General features: G+C 42.8%; 1 protein-coding gene and 1 long non-coding RNA gene across 34 annotated transcripts; one reads left to right on the top strand and one right to left on the bottom strand.

Moving 5' to 3' along the window:
- Window positions 1-727: 727 nt before the first annotated feature.
- Window positions 728-5272, bottom strand: LOC149979644 (uncharacterized). Its single transcript, XR_016484592.1, has 2 exons — window positions 5229-5272; window positions 728-2889 (listed from the first exon to the last, which is right to left on the bottom strand). It is a non-coding gene; the product is annotated as an uncharacterized LOC149979644 (long non-coding RNA).
- Window positions 5273-6101: 829 nt separating this feature from the next.
- On the top strand, window positions 6102-21667 carry kansl3 (KAT8 regulatory NSL complex subunit 3). Of its 33 annotated transcripts, none has more exons than XM_021621500.3 (22): window positions 6162-6433; window positions 6978-7250; window positions 7430-7600; window positions 7790-7880; window positions 7992-8177; window positions 10548-10679; window positions 12006-12122; window positions 12210-12308; window positions 12729-12800; window positions 14506-14580; window positions 14727-14884; window positions 15202-15265; window positions 15448-15636; window positions 15730-15886; window positions 16198-16275; window positions 17771-17947; window positions 18180-18267; window positions 18444-18571; window positions 19001-19107; window positions 19218-19416; window positions 20814-20926; window positions 21018-21667. In XM_021621500.3, exons 2-22 carry the CDS (start codon window positions 7039-7041, stop codon window positions 21018-21020), a joined length of 2616 nt encoding a protein of 871 aa, XP_021477175.3. In that variant the 5' UTR covers window positions 6162-6433; window positions 6978-7038; the 3' UTR covers window positions 21021-21667. The 33 variants fall into 33 exon arrangements, 29 of the variants coding, with proteins under 29 accessions (XP_090046743.1, XP_021477175.3, XP_021477171.3 ...); XM_021621496.3 differs by having other exon boundaries at window positions 20811-20926; XM_090190601.1 differs by having other exon boundaries at window positions 6165-6433; window positions 7008-7250.
- The last annotated feature ends 201 nt before the right edge of the window (window positions 21668-21868 follow it).

Here is a 21868-nt window from a genome sequence, read left to right as displayed (position 1 = left end):
GCCTAATGCTCAAACGGATGCATTTGTCATTGGTGGGAGATCACATAGCAGCATGTGGCTAATATATTTCTTTTACTTTTATTATATAGGCCTAAATCTTGATTATATTGTAGGGCATGCCTCTCCTTTTCTGATATGACTGGTTTATTCCTGCTACACAACAAATATTGTGCTACCATTTATCCATTGCTCATTCAATAGACAACCATGCTTGAAAGTAAATAGACCGGTAGCCTATTTAAAATATTTGAGAATATGGGTGACATTTTAGCCCCACAACCACAGGGCTCTCCAGAGGGTGGTGCAGTCTGCACAAGGCATCACCGGGAAGCTTCTATCTCAAGGCCATCAGACTGTTAAATAGCCATCACTAGCACAGAGAGGCTGCTCCCTACATACACAAACTTCAAATCATTGGCCACTTTAATTAATGGAACACTAGTCACTTTAATAATGTTTACATATATTGCATTACTCATCTCATATCTATATACTGTATTCTATACTATCTATATCTATACTATTCTATACTGTCTATGCCACTCTGACATTGCTCGTCCATAAATGTATGTATACATTCTTAATTCCATTCCTTTACTTAGATTTGTGTGTATTAGGCATTTGTTGTGAAATTGTTAGATATTACTGGTTAGATTTTGCTGCACTGTCGGAACTAGAAGCACAAGCATTTGGCTACACCCGCAATAACATCTGCTAAACACGTGTATGTGACCAAATAAAATTGTATTTTATTTATTTAATCTCAGGTCCTATACCAAGGCAGGAGATAGAAACACAACCATGTATTGATGAACAAAATATTGAACATCAATTTCTCTTTTGCATAGAAGTGTGGGCTCTAGGCAGCACTTTTAAATTGTTTGAATAGACAATCAATCTTGCAGAATGTGTGGCCAGTGTTTGGCACTCGCTATCGAGCCCCACAGTGGAGGTGTCATAATACTCATAAAACCTAGCGGTCAAACAGGGAAATGGTTCCAATTGTTTTTCCACCATTCAATTTTACCATAGGGAATTATAGAAACACTTAAAATCCAGAGCATCCGGCGACGGTCCGGAGTCCCCGGCGACGGTCCGCGGTCCGGTTCCACTGGCGATGACCCACGGTCCGATTCTTCCGGCGACGAGCCACGGTCCGGTTCCTCCGATGACGTGTCCACGAGTGGAGTGGGTACTTCGCCCCACACCGGAGCCGCTCCCGACGGTAGATGCCCACCCTGACCCTCTCCTATTGAGTCCGGTTTTGCGGCCATAGTCTGCACCTTTGGGGTGGGGTACTGTCACTCCCTGACCATAGAGAGCTTTTATTCTCTATGTTGGTTAGGTTGGGGTGTGATTTAAGGGTGGGTTATCTAGGTGAATTATATTTCTATGTTGGCCTAGTATGGTTCCCAATCAGAGGCAGCTGTTTATCATTGTCTCTGACTGGGGATCATATTTAGGTAGCCATTTTTCCATTGTGCTTTGTGGGATCTTGTCTATGTATAGTTGCCTGTGGGCATATTATTAGCCTCACCGTTTGTTTGTTTTATTCTTGTTTTGTTCTTGTTCTTTTGTTTTCTATTTCTATTATGGAAACATACCACGCTGCATCTTGGTCCACTCCTTATAATGATCGTGACAGCTCTATTTACTCTCAGATTAGAAAATGCTAATTAGCAACAAAGTAGAGTGGAAAAAAGTGGAAAAAGTGGAAAAACGATTGGAACTATTTCTTTGTTTGACCCCTAGGTTTTATGGGTATTATGACTCATACGGTGGTACTATATAGGCGGCATGCATTTTCAGTGTGAATAATAGTATTTTTAAGACTTGACTTCTCAGTAACTGGGAAACATTGTAACAGTCCTGAACTACTTTGTGGTTATTTATCTGCTGCAGGTCTTGCTGCTGCTGGCATGGATGGGCACACTCCTCAACCACCTTTAGCGTCTTTGTCGTTCTTCCTCAGCCCTGTTTTGTTGTGGATTAACCCAAGAATGAGGGTGTGACAAGCTGGTTTGCATACCTGGAAGTCCATGTGTTTCCCTCTGACTGGACTTGTGTTGGGTGTGGATCTAATGTTTTCCCCATGCCAGCTGCTCGTTCTCTGGTTTGTGGGGTGTCTGTTTGGCCCACTGCTACAGTTTGGGTGGCTCATGAGGAATGTCCATGCACACAGGAGGTTTAGTGAGGGCACACTGCTTCTTCTCTTCACCCTTGGCTGGCTGAAGCACAGGTCTGGTGGTGCCTGTGTCGAGGCCCTTGATACCAGCAGAGGAGTGGTGGTTCTGCCCGGTGTCAAGGGTGAGGCCCCTGGCGTTGGCAGCAGGGTGGTTGTTCTGCCCAGTTTCGAGGATGGAGAACTCTGAGCAGGCAGCAGGGTGGTGGCCCTGCCGAGTGTCAGGGACCATGGTGCCAGCAGAGGTGTGGTGGCTCTGCCCGGTGTTGAGGGCTGAGACCTTGGAGCTGTCAGCAGGGTGATGGCCCTTCAGATCAAATCAAATCAAATGTATTTAAATAGCCCTTCGTACATCAGCTGATATCTCAAAGTGCTGTACAGAAACCCAGCCTAAAACCCCAAACAGCAAGCAATACAGGTGTAGAAGCACGGTGGCTAGGAAAAACTCCCTAGAAAGGTCTAAACCTAGGAAGAAACCTAGAGAGGAACCAGGCTATGTGGGGTGGCCAGTCCTCTTCTGGCTGTGCCGGGTGGAGATTATAACAGAACATGGCCAAGATGTTAAAATGTTCATAAATGACCAGCATGGTCCAATAATAATAAGGCAGAACAGTTGAAACTGGAGCAGCAGCACGGCCAGGTGGACTGGGGACAGCAAGGAGTCATCATGTCAGGTAGTCCTGAGGCATGGTCCTAGGGCTCAGGTCCTCCGAGAGAGAGAAAGAAAGAGAGAAAGAGAGAATTAGAGAGAGCACACTTAAATTCACACAGGACACCGAATAGGACAGGAGAAGTACTCCAGATATAACAAACTGACCCTAGCCCCCCGACACATAAACTACTGCAGCATAAATACTGGAGGCTGAGACAGGAGGGGTCAGGAGACACTGTGGCCCTATCCGAGGACACCCCCGGACAGGGCCAAACAGGAAGGATATAACCCCACCCACTTTGCCAAAGCACAGCCCCCACACCATTAGAGGGATATCTTCAACCACCAACTTACCATCCTGAGACAAGGCTGAGTATAGCCCACAAAGATCGTCGCCACGGCACAACCCAGGGGGGGGGGGGGGGGGGGGGAAACCCAGACAGGATGATCACATCAGTGACTCAACCCACTCAGGTGAGGCACCCCTCCCAGGGACGGTATGAGAGAGCCCCAGTAAGCCAGTGACTCAGCCCCTGTAATAGGGTTAGAGGCAGAGAATCCCAGTGGAAAGAGGGGAACCGGCCAGGCAGAGACAGCAAGGGCGGTTTGTTGCTCCAGAGCCTTTCCGTTCACCTTCCCACTCCTGGGCCAGACTACACTCAATCATATGACCCACTGAAGAGATGAGTCTTCATTAAAGACTTAAAGGTTGAGACCGAGTTTGCGTCTCTGACATGGGTAGGCAGACTGTTCCATAAAAATGGAGCTCTATAGGAGAAAGCCCTGCCTCCAGCTGTTTGCTTAGAAATTCTAGGGACAATTAGGAGGCCTGCGTCTTGTGACCATAGCGTACGTGTAGGTATGCACGGCAGGACCAAATCAGAGAGATAGGTAGGAGCAAGCCCATGTAATGCTTTGTAGGTTAGCAGGAAAATCTTGAAATCAGCCCTTGCTTTGACAGGAAGCCAGTGTAGGGAGGCTAGCACTGGAGTAATATGATCAAATTTTTTGGTTCTAGTCAGGATTCTAGCAGCCGTATTTAGCACTAACTGAAGTTTATTTAGTGCTTTATCCGGTTAGCCGGAAAGTAGAGCATTGCAGGAGTCTAACCTAGAAGTGACAAAAGCATGGATTAATTTTTCTGCATCATTTTTGGACAGAAAGTTTCTGATTTTTGCATTGTTACGTAGATGGAAAAAACATTATGTTTTCGAATGACATCCCCAAGAGGTCAAATATATAGTGAAAACAATAGTGGTCCTAAAACGGAACCTTGAGGAACACCGACATTTACAGTTGATTTGTCAGAGGACAAACCATTCACAGAGACAAACTGATATCTTTCCGACAGATAAGATCTAAACCAGGCCAGAACTTGTAGACCAATTTGGGTTTCCAATCTCTCCAAAAGAATGTGGTGATCGATGGTATCAAAAGCAGCACTAAGGTCTAGGAGCACGAGGACAGATGCAGAGCCTCAGTCTGATGCCATTAAAAGGTAATTTACCACCTTCACAAGTGCAGTCTCAGTGCTATGATGGGGTCTAAAACCAGACTGAAGCATTTCGTATACATTGTTTGTCTTCAGGAAGGCAGTGAGTTGCTGCGCAACAGCCTTTTCTAAAATTTTTGAGAGGAATGGAAGATTCGTTAATGGCCGATAGTTTTTTATATTTTCTGGGTCAAGGTTTGGCTTTTTCAAGAGAGGCTTTATTACTGCCACTTTTAGTAAGTTTGGTACACATCCGGTGGATAGAGAGCCGTTTATTATGTTCAACATAGGAGGGCCAAGCACAGGAAGCAGCTCTTTCAGTAGTTAGTTGGAATAGGGTCCAGTATGCAGCTTGAAGGTTTAGAGGCCATGATTATTTTGATCATTGTGTCAAGAGATATAGTACTAAAACACTTGAGCGTCTCTCTTGATCCTAGGTCCTGGCAGAGTTGTGCAGACTCAGGGCAACTGAGCTTTGAAGGAATATGCAGATTTAAAGAGGAGTCCGTAATTTGCTTTCTAATAATCATGATCTTTTCCTCAAAGAAGTTCATGAATTTATCACTGCTAAAGTGAAAGCCATCCTCTCTTGGGGAATGCTGCTTTTTAGTTAGCTTTGCGACAGTATCAAAAAGGAATTTTGGATAGTTCTTATTTTCCTCAATTAAGTTAGAAAAATAGGATGATCGAGCAGCAGTAAGGGCTCTTCGGTACTGCACGGTCTTCCAGTTTGGTGTGGCGCCATTTCCGTTCCAATTTTCTGGAAGCTTGCTTCAGAGCTCGGGTATTTTCTGTGTACCAGGGAGCTAGTTTCTTATGAGAAACGTTTTTAGTTTTTAGGGATTCAACTGCATCTAGGGTATTGCGAAAGGTTAAATTGAGTTCCTCAGTTAGGTGGTTACCTGATTTTTGTCCTCTGGCGTCCTTGGGTAGACAGAGGGAATCTGGAAGGAAATCAAGGAATCTTTGTTTTGTCTGTGAATTTATAGCACGACTTTTAATGTTCCTTGGTTGGGGTCTGAGCAGATTATTTGTTGCAATTGCAAACGTAATAAAATGGTGGTCCGATAGTCCAGGATTATGAGGAAAAACATTAGATGACTGTTGACTGTTAGCTACCTAACTGAACTAAGTTACTGTACTGTCTATAGCGCTACAACTGTACTGTTGTAGCGCCATAGACCTTCTAATATGTAGATGGCGTGGGAAGAAGCTCCAAAAATCACCTTCTCTCTTCAGGATGTTTATTGTAGATAAACAGTAACTAAAGTGTTATAACTTAACTCCAGTTCAGTTCACACATAGGTGTACATATCAGGGCCATACAACAACTGAGGAACCAACAGAAAAACACTTAACCTAATTTACAATATCATGACAATTGGAACATGTAGAGATCAAAGTAGGCGGGACATACTGCTTCTGTGGCGCAACAATATTTTCCATAACCAAAAATATTGTGTTTTCAGCTGTTTCAAGCTGGTGTACAAAACCTAAAGTAAAAGACGCAAAAACGAAATGTAAGAACGGGAAACATAGAAATAGCGCATATAGAACACATCTACAGCTTCTTAGACTTGCTGTCAACGAGAATGGCAGATCTATAACTCATATTTCTATGTGCATTTAGTGTGGTTGTCCAAAAAGTTACATATTGCAGCTTTAAAACAGCAACATTTTCTCTCAGCCTCATTACAATATGTATAGAATAGTATGAGCTTGGCTATAAAACTGCACATGACAACATTTATAGAATTGTAGGACGTTAGCTGTTTCCCCAACAAAAAAGACCTTGCGAAGGACGGGCGTAACTGCGGTACGCCTCTAAACTAGGCACCATAACATGCACCGTCCTTAGGAATCCAGTCCGTGTTTTGTATATGTGTGCAGAACTAACTGTGGCGGTGGCTCGCGCCCACGCAAAACAAAAGGAATTCGGTCGTAATATATCAACGAGGCGTAGCTAGTAGCTAACGTCCGTCCTTCTCAAATTTGTGACAAAATCTAGACGTAGGTTGTTTGTTGACATTTATATATTACTTAATTTGGTGTAAATTATTGTTCGATTGCAAATACGTAATGCTATCAATGGAAGTAGCATGAAAAGGTGAGTAGCCGATGCTACTAGCGCGTGCTAGGTTTAATGCTACGTTACCATGTTGGCTAGCTAATGTAATGTTCGCCTTGTTAATATTTGCTACAATAATACACGTTGTAATGCCCTGTATAGTTATCAGTTGTTAGTTACCCCTTCTGTTAGCCATGCTCTAACGTTAGTTTAATGAATATATCGTGTTGTTGCTAACTAGCGTTAGCCGTCTAGCTAAGACATGTAGTTAGCCAACTAGTAACGTCATGTCAACAACGCAGAGCTTGCGTACCGCCGTGTATTTTACTATCAACCTTAGCTTCTTCAGAGACGTTCCCCTGTGTACTGTAGCTCGCTAAAAGAATGACTTTACGTGTAACTAGTTAGCGAACTAACGTTAGTCAACGTCACTTGCCTAAGCTGACGTTACAAAATGGATAAGAATGGTGCTTGTACTAACCAGCTGTGGGCTAAAGAGGAGGGGTACAAATGACATGTGATGTCACATGATGATGTTTGATGAATATGATAGTGGTATTGATCACAGTTCCTCCTTGCTCAGGCTTGGATTGAAAGCAGAACTCTGTCTCAGAGCTGTAGGGCCCTTGGGGCCCCAGTAGAGGATGCACCGTGGTGTGGACAAGGACTTCCAGACTTCAGCGCGGAGGATGGGTACATCTTTGCTGTTCCAGTTGTCTGTCCATGAGCGTGAACTGGACTTGGTGTTCCTGGACCACAGCTATGCTAAGCCATGGAATGCCCACCCGGACGCCAGCAGTGCCCGGCCCACGCGCATGCTGTTCGTCACACCCCGTCGCCAACCTGATGCCGTTCCGTGAGTTTCAACCCTCATTATCCTCACTGATGACTCATTGCCCAAACAATTTTAACATTGAAAACCTGTGTCTCAGAACAAATGTAATTTTGTAGCAGTAGCTTTATCACGACAATAATAAAGTTGCAGCTTAAATTGGATGACAGCATTTACTGAAGTATGTTTGTGTTCTTTTGCAGGGAATCAGACCTGTCAATAGATGTGGAATCTGTCACGCCTACACCTATTCCACTCTATGACAATCAGAAAGCACGCAGTGTTATGAAGGAGTGTGAGCGACATGTTTTATTTGCTCGCACAATTGCTGAGGGTCCCCCACCCCCTGATGACTGGGAGGAACACATCAACAAGTGAGTGGCCTCCACCCGACCTCCCTTTGAATAACCCTATTGAGGTTTAAAAATATATCTATGTTCTGTAAGGACTTATGTGTTGCAGATGCCTTGTTTGCTCAGCTCTTGTATACACCGTCTTTGTCTCAATCTCCATTTCAAATGGTGATAATCGTCAGACTTCATTACTGACTGCTTGTATTACAGGGCTGGATGGTCGGTCATTCAAAACAAGTTGTTTAATAAGGTGCTGAAGGCTCTGCAAGCTGAAAGACTGGCCCGGCTGGCCAATGAAAACGTGAGTTCATATGCACCAACTAAGTGCTTTTGTATGTGGTACTAATTCAGTTTCAATGACTATCAAAGTTCCTGTCCCTCTAGTCTTACCATCCCTTCCTCTGACTCATAGGCCTCCAATGAGCCAGTATTGCGCAGGATTGCTGTGGACAAGTGTGCCCGAAAGGTGCGCCATGCACTGGCCAGTGTCAACTGGGACACCAAATTGACCCAGTGGCTACACAGCACCCTGATAGAATCCCTCAGTCTGGCCATGCTGGCTGCTTACCTAGACGTACTGCAGACACTCAAGAGCAAGGTACTCCTCTGTCTCTTTCTCTCTCAAAAAGTGTGTACACATTATTTGATGTTGTGACATGCATTCTTATATAGAGGGATACGTTCTATCACTGTGACAATCGTCAAATAAAGATTTTTTTATACCGCACATTTCAGACATGGAATTCAACACAATGTGCTTAACAGGAATATACAATGAAAATGAATACTGAAATATTTACTACACAACAAACATAAGAGGATTAAAACTAAAGAATAACAATCAAAACTGAACGACTTTAAGATCTCTTTTAAAAATGTCCACAGTTTCGGCCCCCCTCAGGTCCTCTGGCAGGCTATTCCAGAGGCTGGGGTCATAATAACTAAAGGCTGCCTCTCCATGCCTCTTGGTCCTAGGCTTTGGGATAGTTAAAAGGCCTGTGCTAGAGGACTTGAGGGACCTACTGGCTAAATGACTTAAAAGCCTGTCTGACATGTATTGGAGTGCACAGTTGTGGATTGATTTTAAAAACGAATAGAAGAAGCTTCATTTATTCTGAAACGCAAAGGCAGCCGGTGCAGAGACCTTAAAACCGGTGTATTTTGTGCTCTCCGTCTGGTCTTGGTCATTACCCGTGCTGCAGCATTCTGCATGTTTTGTAGTTGACCAATGGCTTTCTTGGGTAGACCAGAAAGGAGATGAGTACACTAGTCAAGCCTGCTTGTAATAAAAGCATGGATGAGTCTCTCAGTATCAGCCTGAGTGAGGAATGTTCCTCAGGTGGAAAAAAGCTATTTGTTCACATTCCTGTGATTTGAAATTGAATTCAGAATCTAAAATAACACCTTTTTTACCTGGTGTTTTATCTTTATTGCCTGTGAACTAAAATGTGCAGCCAGATTCTCTGTGCTTTGGCTCCAACAATAAGTACCTCAGTCTTGTCTTGATTTAGCTGGAGGAAGTTGTTAGCCATCCAAGTTTTTAAATCATTAATACAGTCTAATTTATCCGTGGAGCTAAAATCCTGTGGTGACACAGGTGGAAAGTTGTGTATCGTCTGCGTAGCAGTGAAAATCAATGCTGTGCTTTCTGATAATGCTGCCAACGGGTAACATGTATAAACTGAACAGCACCGAACCCAAAATCTAGCCTTGTGGAACGCCACATGTGATATGTATTTTCTCTGAGTTATGTTTACCATGGGTGAAAAACTCTCGACCTGTTAAGTAGGTCCTAAACCAATTAGAACTAGACGGTTAGGCCAATCCACCTCTCCAGAAGGACATCATGGTCAACCGTGTCGAATGCAACACATAAATCCATGAGTACAAGGACAGAGAGCTGTTGGGCATCTGCGCTGGGTCATTTACCACTTAAACTAAGGCTGTCTCTATGCTGTGGTAGGCCTGAAAACCAGATTGGAATTTTGCAAAAATACAGTTTGCACTTGAAAAACTAATATAGCTGTTTGTAAACCAATTTTTCAAGAATTTTGCTTAAGAATGGAAGGGTGGAGATTGGCTGACAATTGCTAAACGCTGAATAATCTAGATTACTTTTCTTCAGAAGGGGTTTCACCATAGCAGTTTTTACTGCGGTGGGGAAAGTGCCTGTGAACAGGGAGTGATTTTCAATAGCTTACACTTCTTCAGATATGCAATTAAAATCTGTTTTGAAGGGGGGGGGGGGGGGATAGAATCAAGAAGGCAGGTAGAAGGCTTAAGTTGTGATATCACTTTCCTGAGCATGTCTGTGTCAACCAGGGAAAATAAATCCATAGTGCCTTTGCGTGGTAGGCTAGGGCACATATCATCAAAACTCTCATCAGGTCTTGCTTGATTGATACCCAGCCTAATGTTTATCTAATCTCTGAAATATGCTGCAAACACAGAGCGAGCACTCTCAAATTATTCTGATTATTAGTGATCAAGTTAGAAAAATTTGCCCGTCTGGTAAGTGGCTTTCTCAATGTCATAATGGACCTGCAACTTTGACTTCATCCTCTTCTGTTTTGCCGTTCTGTAATTTCTTAAATGTATTAGTTTCCTCACTCATCCAAGGGGTTCTCCATTAGAATGTTTACTTTTTCAGCTTTGTTGGAGCTATGGCATCAATGGTTGCCCTTTTATTTGCCATTAAAATGATCAACTAAATCATTACGAGGAAGGCAGAATCGGTGGAGTATTGTTCACACTCAGTTAAAATCTCTAGCAACTTCAGAAGTAAGATGGTGTTTCTTAATAATGCGTTCAGTATTACCCTGTGCTATGGGCAAAAAGGTAGTAAAAAATACATAGTGGTGATCCGATAAAGCAGCAACACCAATAGTGGATATGTCAATAGAAAGCCCCTTGGTAATAATCAGGTTCAGAGTATGGCCAGGATGACTCAACATCTCTGTCTGTGCAGTTGCCCTCGCTGATTGACAGGATGCTGCTGACTTCATCAGTGAAGACTGGAGCGGCCGGTGCAGAGGCCCTCTCTCTGCTACTGAAGAGGCCCTGGGACCCAGCCGTGGGCGTTCTGTCTCACAACAAACCGGTAGGTCTCTAATGCTAATCCCAGTCTGTGGTTCTGGGAGCAATCAGAATTCACTGCAGTCAGAATGAAAAAGACAATGGAAACATTCCAAATGGTAGTAGGGATGAAATTGATAGTTGTGGCAGGAAGTGCTTTGTAGTTTCATCTTAATACCGTTTCAGTGCATTGCAAAAGTATTCATTCCCCTTGACATTTTTCCTATTTTGTTGCATTACAACCTCTAATTTAAATGGATTTTTATGTAATGGACATACAAAATAGTCCAAATTGGTGAAGTGAAATGGGAAAAAAACCCGGAAAAGTGGTATTTGGGGTATGACTTAAAGATTGCAGTTCAACAGCGGAACCCATCCAATTCGCTGGAGCACTTTTGCCTTGAAGAATGGGCAGAAATCCCAGTGGCTAGATGTGCCAAGCTTATAGAGACATACCCCAAGAGACTTGCAACTGTACTTGCTGCAAAAGGTGGCTCTACAAAGTATTGACTTTGGGCGGGTGAATAGTTATGCACACTCCTGTTCTGTTTTTTTGGGGTGTTATTTCATGTTTGTTTCACATTAAAAATATTTGGCATCTTCAAAGTGGTAGGCATGTTATGTATATCAAATGCAACAAACCTCCAAAAAATATTTTTGAATTCCAGGTTGTAAGGCAACAAAATTGGAAAAATGCAAAGGGGGTGAATACTTCGCAAGCCGCTGTATATGCCTAACTTTGACCATTTAAAAAATTAATGGTCCAGACATTGTTGTGAGTTCACTTCTTTTTCAGAAACTTGCCTCAAACCACTCCCTAATCCTTGTTGTGCAGTAAAAAAAACTGAAAAAAGACACACACAAAAATACATCCTTTCAGAAACAGCAAATATATCAGTATAGTGATGTAGGTCTTTGTCATTCAGAACCTTATCTGCAACTTTATATTCCATTTTGTTTGACTCAAGCTGTTTCCCCAACGCTGCTGTGCAGGCTGGGTGTGTCCGTATAGTATACGGTACATCTAAAGACCTGCATCACTATAGTGAGAGCGTTTCTAAGATGCGTATTTGGGTGTTTTTGGAGCATTTGTTCATGTTTTTTTTCAGGGCCCCCATACTACACAACAAGGATAAGGAACTGATTTGCTATTTGGGGTATGTTTCTCAATAACAAGTGGAATCAGTCTATGAGGTGTCTAAAGGTGTCTATATTCCATTTACTTAAAAAAAAAAAGAGAGATTTGGTCATTAAAATAAATTCTACTTTAATGTTTCTGGATTGACTTGGGATCCTTTGATTGCATTTGCTATTAATGTGATAATGACTGGATTTCTATTTTGTATTGCAGAGCAAGCTTCCTGGCTCCCCACTCATCTTAATTGCACCATCAGGGCCCACCAATCCTGCTCTTTCTACCTCGCGCCGAATGAGATTTTGGCAGTCACAGCTTTCCTGCTTGGGAAAGGTTTGTATCTATTCATTCTCAAGTGTGATTGTGCATCACTGCGTTTTATACACACCCAATAGGTATAAACCAACATGTTTGTCTCAGGTAATCCCGGTAAATACCCACGTGAACAGTGGAGCCAATGTGGGCATCACTCAGTGTCTGGAGCACATGTTGGGCACCGTCAGGGCCAAAGTCATGGAGGTAAGGCTGTTGTCTGAACCTGAAGTTGTGTAGCCAAATATCTGTTCCTAATGGACTAGGTCTGCAGTATTCAAACTTTTTCAGCGGGGATCTCCAACTGTACAATTGGTACATTTCAACAAATACATTTAAATTCATTGCACTTTCATCTCTTATGAAAATGAAAAGAAACCAATAAATATATTTACTCAATACAATTATTACTCAAATCATCTTTCTGGAAAACATTTCTATATTGTCCCATATAATAATCGGCATTCTTATTTTTTATTTCGATTTTTGGCAACCCCAGTGCATTATCCCCATATTTGAATACCACTGGACTAGATTGTTGCTGCAATTTCAGATAGTTCTTTGAAAGTTATGTGCTAGACTGTCTATTTGTCTCTTTATCTGCCCTTCAATGTATTTATGAACCAGGTCCACAGTCACTTCCCTCACAAACCCATTATCCTGGTTGGCTGGAATGTGGGAGCGCTCATCGCCTGTCATGTAAGGCTGCTGTATGACTGCTGTCTCTGTCTACTACATGTCATCAACATTTTCTGAGAGTGTTCTGTGATGCTCAGAAAGTTATACAGTGCCTTCAGAAACTATTCACACCTCTACGTTTTTCATATTTTTGTTACAAAGTGTGTTTTAAGAGGGATTTAATTGTCCTTTTGTCAACTTTTTATGAAAAATTAAACACTAATATACTGTATCTTGATTAGATACAGGGTAGCCTAGTGGTTAGAGCGTTGGACTAGTAACCGGAAGGTTGTGAGTTCAAACCCCCGAGCTGACACGGTACAAATCTGTCGTTCTGCCCCTGAACAGGTAGTTAACCCACTGTTCCCAGGCCGTCATTGAAAATAAGAATTTGTTCTTAACTGACTTGCCTGGTTAAATAAAGGTAAAATAAAATTAAAATTAAAAAAGATAAATATTTAACCCCCGGAGTCGATACATATTAGAATCACCTTTGGCAGTGATTACAGCTGTGAGTCTTTCTGGGTAAGTCTATTAGAGCATTCCTCACCTGGATTATGCAACATTTACCTGTGTATTATATTCTAAATTCTTCAGTCTCTGTCAAATTGGTATTCCCATAGATTTTCAACTGTTTTAGGTTATTTTCCTGCTGAAAGAAATTAATCTCCCAGTGTCTGGTGGAAAGCAGACTGAACCAGGTTTTCCTCTAGGATTTGGCATCTGCTTAGCTCCATTCAGTTTCTTTTTTTTATGATGAAAAACTCCCAAGTCCTTTCAATAATGATTACAAGCATACCCATGATGCAGCCACCACTGTGCTTTAAAATATGGAGAGTAGTACTCAGTGTTGTTGCAAACAGGATGCATGTTTTGAAATATTTGTACTGTACAGGCTTCCTTTTCACGCTTGTCAGTTAGGTTAGTGTTGTAGAGTAACTACAATGTTGTTGATCCATCCTCAGTTTTCTCAATTCACAGCCATTAAACTCTAACTGTTTAAGTCACCAATGGCCTCATGGTGAAATCCCTTTGGGGTTTCCTTCCTCTCCGGCAACTGAGTTAGGAAGGACGCCTGTATCTTTGTAGTGACTTGGTGTATTGATTCACCATCCAAAGTGTCATTAATAACTTCACCATGCTCAAAGGGATATTCAGTCTGCTTTTTTTAACATCAATATTTTTTTTACCTATCTATCAGTAGGTGCCCTTCTTTGCAAGTTATTGGAAAAACTCCTTGGTCTTTGTGGTTGAATCCGTGTTTGAAATTCACTGCTCGACATAGGGACCTTACAGATAATTGTATGTGTGGGATACAGAGATGAGGTAGTCATTAAAAAAAGCATGTTAAACACTATTATTGCACACAGAATGAGTCCATTCAATGTGTGACTTGTTAAGCAAATGTTTACCCCTGAAATTATTTAGGCTTACTATAACAGCGGGGTTGAATACTTATTGAGTCAAGTCATTCCAGCTTTTGATTTTTTATTAATTTATAAAATAATTCAAAAAACATAATTCCACTTTGACATTTGTGTGTTGACCAGTGACAAAAATCAAGCTATAACAGAACAAAAATGTGGAAAGTCAAGGTGTGAATACTTTCGGAACATCCTGTGGTTATTGAAAACAATCCTTGTGGAATCTGAGCTCTGATCTGTGTTGTGATTGGTGGATGTGACGTTGGTGCACTGCACATATTGACGTGGTTGTCCTCTGCCAGGTCTCTCTCATGGAATACCTGACTGCTGTGGTGTGTCTTGGCTTTCCACTGCTAACCATCAATGGACCAAGAGGGGTAAGGAAATGTGCTCAAATGTTTCTTGCATTGTGGAGACATTTAGATATGATGCTTCGACTTGTCTTACACCGATCAACATAATTTTGCCACATGTCTCTGGATCTTAGATGTGTATTGACTGTTTTTGTATTGTTGACTGGCAGGATGTGGACGACCCCTTGCTGGACATGAAGACACCAGTGCTGTTTGTGGTTGGTCAGAATGCTCTGCAGTGTGGCACAGAGGCCATGGAGGAGTTCCGAGAGAAACTCCGAGCCGACAACAGCATGGTGGTGGTGGGGGGAGCCGACGACAACCTCAGGTGGGTTTACTCTAGGACTGGGAATTGCCATATGATATTATCACGATACTTAGGTACCCATATGATATATCATTCAATTGTATATGAATCACAATTCTTTGTTTTGCAATTCCATGTTCCAAACATTTTGCTCACTATATGTATTTTTAAGACGGAAAGGTAGCAGCAGTTGAAAGCATTCTGAATGTTTTCTTGTGAAGACAAAAGGCCTGAAGTTTTCACTGCTCGCTGTAATTTTCTGCAGGGCTATTAAATTGAAGAATTTGAGTGCATCAGAGTTTGTTTCTCATTCTTAACTAAATGTTTTTCTTCCTCAGAATCAACTCCACAAAGATGAAATCAGAGGGACTGACACAGACCATGGTGGATCGCTGCATTCAGGTTGGTCCATGTCGCTCTTGTCCTGTAAAGAAGCCATAGTGTTTTTATTCAAACAAATTTAGGTTAAGATTCTATGAAAACGTCAAAGGATTTTAAGGATTTAACCCTAGCCATCAAACTCCTCACATGGAATTCCATTGAAATGCTTTTCATGCAGATATACGTCTGTCTCTCCTGTGTAGGATGAGATAGCAGACTTCCTGTCGGGGGTGCTGACGCGGGCGGAGAGCCACGGCCATGGCTCAGGAGAGCTGAGGGACCTTGACACGGAGAAGAAGAAGAAGCCTAGACGCGAGCTACCCTTTGACCTGGAAAGGGGCCGCCCCTCCTCCCCTGCCCTCAGAGTACCAATATCCCCCTCAGGCTCAGAGGTATGTCCTGCATCAGCTCAGGCACGCTCCGGGAGAATAATATAAACATTGCTGATCATTTGACTGGCTTTGTTTTTATGGTTGTGTTCTCAGGACCTGTCCAGTGTGTGCAGTAGTCCCACCTCCAGCCCCAAGCCAAAGACGTCGGGACTGTCCCCAGCACAGAAGTCCAGTCTGATCACTGCAACACAACTCCTCAAGACCCATATGCAGCGGTCTGGGACTGTGCTCACACACAAGCAGGCACAAGGTTTGTGTGCCAACTAGCATGTACGAAAACAGACGCAGACACACACACCACAGCTCTCACATTTGACACATTTGTTTGTGTGCGCTTGTTTTAATGAGTCATTTAACTCTCTTGCCAATGGGTTTTTCAATAGCTCTATGGGCTTGGGAAGATGTGAATGCGATATTGAATGGTGAAAATGGTTTACTTGGACACAAATCTTGTTAGGGCAGTAACGACATCAGAAGGGCACAATGGAACGTGACTATCTTTTCATCCCTTCTCTACTCTCTTTCGACTATCCTTCCACCTTTCTTTTCAATTAATTTCAGCCCAGTTTGCTGCTTTTATGAAACAAAACATGCTTGTGAGGAAAAATCTTCCTCCTGGCACTCCCTCCTGTGTCTTTGGTAAGTATGTCTTTCTCCTTTCTTTTCTCTTCCTTTCTGTCTGCCATCTCCCTCTTACTGCCAGATCATTGATGTACATTGTTAACAGGGTCATATAACCATTTTAAGTGAGCATTATACATACACTGAACAAAATATAAACGCAACAATTTCAAAGATTTTACTGAGTTAGTCCATATAAGGAAATCGGTCAATTGAAATAAATGAATTCCCTAATCTATGGATTTCACACGACTGGGAATACAAATATGCTTTTGGTCACAGATTCCTTAAATAAAAAAGTGTAAACCTAATGCAGCGTGACACATCACTTTCGCATAGAGTTGATAAGGCTTTTGATTGTGGAATGTTGTCCCACTCCTCTTTAATGCCTGTGCGAAGTTGCTGGATATTGGTGGGAACAGGAATACGCTGTCATACACATTGATACAGAGCATCCCAAACATGCTCAGTGGGTGACATGTCTGGTGAGTATGCAGGCCATGGAAGAACTTCGACATTATCAGCTTCCAGGAATTGTGTACAGGTCTTTGTGACATGAGGCAGTGCATTATGCTGAAACATGATGTGATGGCGGTGGGTGAATGGCACGACAATGGACCTCAGGGTCTCATCACGGTATCTCTGTGCATTCAAATTGCCATCGTTAAAATGCAATTGTGTTTATCTGTAGCTTATGCTTGCCCATACCATCACCCCACCACCACTATGGGGCATTCTGTTCACAACTTTGACATCAGCAAACCGCTCGCCCACTGCCTGGTACAGTTAACCAGGATTCATCTGTGAAGAGAGCGCTTTTCCAGCGTGCCAGTGGACATCGAGGGTGAGCGTTTGCCCACTGAAGTCAGTTACGACGCCAAACTGCAGTCAGGTCAAGACTGGTGAGGACGACAAGCACACAGATTAATTTCCCAGAGACGGTTTCTGACAGTTTGTGCAGAAATTCTTTGGTTGTGCAAACCCAGTTTCATCAGCTGTCCAGGTGGCTGGTCTCAGACAAAAGCTGCATGTGGAAGTCCTGGGCTGACGTGGTTACACATGGTCTGTGGTTGTGAGGCCAATTGGACATACTACCAAATTACCTAAAATGATGGAGGTGGCTTATTACATTCTCTGGCAACAGTTCTGGTATACATTCCTGCAGTCAGCATTCCAATCGCGCACACACTCAAAACATCTGTGGCATTGTGTGGTGTGACGACTGCACATTTTAGAGTGGCCTTTTATTGTCTCCAGCACAAAGTGCCTCTGTAACGGTCATGCTGTTTAATCAGCTTCTTGATATGCCACATCTGTCAGGTGGATGGGTTATCTCGGGAAAGGGGAAATGCTAACCGGGATGTAAAATTTCAGCTCATGAAACACTTTACATGTTGTGTTTATATTTTTGTTCAGTATATTCCATTATACTTTGAGAAGTGATTTTGTAATCAGGGTTGGAATGGTCTGGTCTGTTTATCCCAGTCAGTGATGTGCTGTGTCTGTGTTTCAGTTCCTGTATCCAGTGAGCAGACCGAGGGCCTGGAGAGAGACGAGCTGCGGGCCCATCTGAAGAGGAGGCAGACTCCCAGCCCCACTCCCACCAAAACCTCCAAGAGAGCCAAGATTAAGGTGACCATTCTGCATGGAGAGACAGCAGGGGGCGCTGTCGGTTCTACAGCACAGGAAGGTAACTCGCTCAGATTTAACTATGAGCAGTTTTCTGAACCTCTAAGTGAATGATCCAGTAAAGAGAGATTGGAAGTTGTTGCCAAATGAATTGTAATATGTGTGGGGCTTTTATCTGAATGTTTATCAAATATTTTCTAATTTCCACTATTTCTAAAGTCATTAGAAACCATTTAGTGTGGTGTTGTCTGATCAGATTTGGCTTATTTTCTTAATTGTCTGTTCTAATGCAGGGGGTCCTTCTGGGATGCCCCTAGCTGTGACTGTGGGACAGACTGTGTCTGGAGCCAAGGAACTCTCTGGACTCCTCACATCCCAGCGGTAGGCCTGACACACAGACGGACACACAATGATCTCCAACTCCCCAGACAATCTCCTGTTGGGCAGCTCTGTGCAGCAAACGGATTGAGTTTTGGACTCGGGTTGGAAGTTGTTGAATAGGAAAAAAACTATGGGGTGGGTAGCTACCACAGCTCTGGTTATGTGTGTTACTGCAGGTCTGGTAGTCTGACAGAGGTGTCTAGTGCCCTGAGCTCGGGGTCCAGCTCTTTCCACAACCTGCAGAGTTGCATGGTGTCAGGGTCCTCCTCACCAGTCCAGGCGCAAGCTCCTGCTACTGCCCAAGGTATCTCCTACCTGCCTGCATGACTGTCCTAACTCGGCACAGCAGCGAATCTCAAAGATGACAGTCTAGACTCTAGACACTGAACTACAACCAAAAATGTTGTACAGTATATTTTCACTGATTTGTTAGTTGTGCAGAGGAACAGCAAATCCATCACACATTTAAAAAGGGGAGAGTTCTGTTTTATGTCCTGATTTTGAGCACTTCATGAGCCGATCTGAGCAAACAATGTTATTGATTACTTGTAGTGTTACTTCTGCATTATCTATGGAAGCTTAACCGTTGGACTTTTCTAGCAGAGGTTGTTTTGGCGATTGGACGAATAGGGGTGGATTCAACTGTCGTCAGTAGTTGTGTTGTTGAGCCTTCGGTATTGACTGTGTGTAAATGTGAGCAGTGCTGATTCATTCTCGCTGTGTTTGTGTGCAGCACCTTCCGCCAGCAGCCTCCTCCAAGGCCTAAGTTTCAGTCTTCAGGAGATCGTGACCAAATCCCCTAGCCTGCCCACCACCACAGCTAGCATGGGCAGCATTCAGGTACACCCTGAACTTTTCTCATGAACCTGTAAAAAGTATACTCAGTAATGTGAGTTTGTCTGTGTGCTGACTCGTTGTCTGACTGACTCCACCTCTCCTATCCCCCTCAGGCCTCTGGTGGGAAGCCCCAGGGTCAGGTCCTTAGCTCCATAGGTACTGGCAGCAGCACTCTGCTCCGGGCAGTGCCTGTGGTCTCCACTGGAGGGCTGTCCAAGACCACTGCCATCCACCAGCTACTCACCAATGGCGGGCTGGCCAAGCTGGCGAGCAGCCTCCCTAGCCTGGCACACATCTCCACCCAGAGTGCCGGTACGTCCCGAACTGCCAAACCACGGCGGCCACGCTGAATGCCCAGGGTTCTCCTTAACCCCCTGATTTTCGGAAAAGCTAGAATAGCAGGACGGGCCCTATCGCCAGGTCACCTTGGCCACACTACAGATAGCTGACTGAGATAGTGGACAGCATGATCAATAATGTGTATGCAGATAGTCATCCATGAGGATCCTAGGTGTGGTCAGTATCAGGAAAACCAGACTTGTAGCCATGTAACATCAAAGTGTACAGATTTGTATCGTAAGGGATGATGTGTTTTTGTACTAATGTTCATGTTTGGAAGAGCCATAAGGAAAACATCAATGAATACATGATCCAGGTGTATGTGACATTGGAATTAGCAGTTTGATGAAGTCATGTTTAATACATATTGTTTATGTATTAGTCTACACATTTCAAATGTAAATGCTTACATAAGAATCTTTGAATATGTTCATGTTTGCCCGTAGTTTCCTTGATACATGGAACTCATTGATACAAAATTGTTGTCACGATAATTGTGAATCAAGAGGGCCAAAAACAAATGGACATTCATGCATTTTGGCGTTTTGAATATCGCCTAAATGTCACATGACAACTGACGATGTCAATGGCCCTGTTCAGACTGCATTTGTTCACCAGATCTGTCCACTCGGTAGATGCCTCTTTATGTTTGTTTCATTTTGATTGCTTGGTCTTCATGTTACATTTTGTAAATCCATTAATTAAATCACCTGCAACAAGCAAGCAGCAGCCATGATTCCAGATGCACGCAAGGACCCACGGACTCACTGGACTTTGTAGAGAGGAAAGAGTATGAGGAGAAGTAGCAATAATATTCACATCCGGCATACCACCTGTTTCTATCATTGCAATAAAGACTGGAAAATAACCCACGTTTTCATTCCTCTTTTTTTGATCGAGAAATGGGTGTTGCTGTTGCGATATCCAAGTTGTCCACTCCTTTCCCAGGATTGCTGTTGTCTTTGATAGCTTCTTTTTTTGTAATTCTGTACAAAGTTCAAACCTGGATTAATAATTATTTACGCTAAGAGTAAAACGGTACTCATCTCTCTCTAGTCTACATCTCCTGACATGGACTATTCTTACCATTGAGAAAAGCAAGCCAGACATGACAATACAGGCAAAATGCAAAATAAGCCCTTGGGCACTGAGTTGTATTTTAAGAACTATTTAATTTGATTTAGAGAAAAAAAAAATCCCTCATTGGATTAGCACACACTGCTGGATTTGCTATTCAGGAATTTCAGTTGGAATGTTGTCCGCTTTGCTGTGTCTGAGGGAAAATGCTGTCTGAACTAGGCTTGACACCCAGTTCTAGTATACATATCTGAGTAGATGTGTAACCCATACCATCACTTTGTTGGCAGCAGGGCTCAGAGCCCCCACCATTATAACTGTGATGCTGCGAGGACAGCCCAGCAGAATGACTACGCTGGGCCAGGCTGAGAGGCCACTGATGCTGTCCAAACCACCTGATATGAAGGTGGGTCTCCTCACAAGAAGCAATATGTTAACATCTCCATCACATGTTCTAAAATGAAGATTTGTTTTCAAATCAAAATACTCTATTGCAGTGATGAACCCAAAGATCGCACGCATCATGCCAGATGTGATACTCATCCTGGAGGAGTGACTGGACTGGCTATGATCCGACTCCATAGAAAAGGAGTGTAGCCATGTACCCCCTGCCCTTATGTCTATTCTCTCCCCAATGCAACAGATGAACACTTGGCGAAGGGTTCCTTCCCCATGGTGTGAATTGACTTGTGTAGTGGACCAGTCTCTATGCTGCAGGAAACGTCATCAGCCCAACATATATGTATGGCCACACTCATTTCAGTTAAGAGTTGAAGATGGTATAAAATATTGAAGGTATTTCATTTTTGTCACAAGGTCTCAGTTGACACTTTTTTGTAAGGCAATGGATAATGTAACAGCCATATGATAGTTGTATATGTGTAGAGGGGAAAATATTGTAATTGTTACCTGTTATGTTATTTTCTTGACCATTGGATCTTTAAATTAAGCCTGTCTTTTGAGATCATTACAACAGTTTTTTTTACATGCTTTGTTCTGTAACTTTGTTTGGCTCCAGTTAGGTCAATGGATTTCTAATTTGACCATCATGGGAGGAATTATGCTAGGTGGAATTTTACAGCTAATATTGTTTCATGTTTAATTAAAGCCTTTTGGCCTGGCAAGATGTTTCAAAAGCCGAACCATGGAATTGATTTCTCAATTCATGTTCAGAAAAAATATGTTCTATGTAGCGTGACAATGATCATGTTTAAGTAGGTGGACTACTCCTGGGTTGAAAATGTGAATTTACAGATCTACATTTGTAAACCATTTTACTTTTAAATGGAACAAAAGTGCGGTTCTCTCTGGGAGTCCTTACCTTTCAGTAATATAATCAAGAGAAAGA

This window comes from Oncorhynchus mykiss, chromosome 11 (genome assembly GCF_057628025.1).
Source record: "Oncorhynchus mykiss isolate SJ-2025 chromosome 11, ASM5762802v1, whole genome shotgun sequence".
Taxonomy (NCBI): domain Eukaryota; kingdom Metazoa; phylum Chordata; class Actinopteri; order Salmoniformes; family Salmonidae; genus Oncorhynchus; species Oncorhynchus mykiss.
This window is presented reverse-complemented; position numbering and strand designations above follow the sequence as displayed.

Bases quoted from the DNA above. Each gene is read 5' to 3' on its own strand.
- kansl3 (XM_021621496.3), top strand. From the start codon at position 7,039: ATGCACCGTGGTGTGGACAAGGACTTCCAGACTTCAGCGCGGAGGATG. The intron at 18,572-19,000 runs GTATCTCCTACC...GTTTGTGTGCAG, and splicing joins AGCTCCTGCTACTGCCCAAG to CACCTTCCGCCAGCAGCCTC. The intron at 19,417-20,810 runs GTACGTCCCGAA...CTTTGTTGGCAG, and splicing joins CATCTCCACCCAGAGTGCCG to CAGGGCTCAGAGCCCCCACC.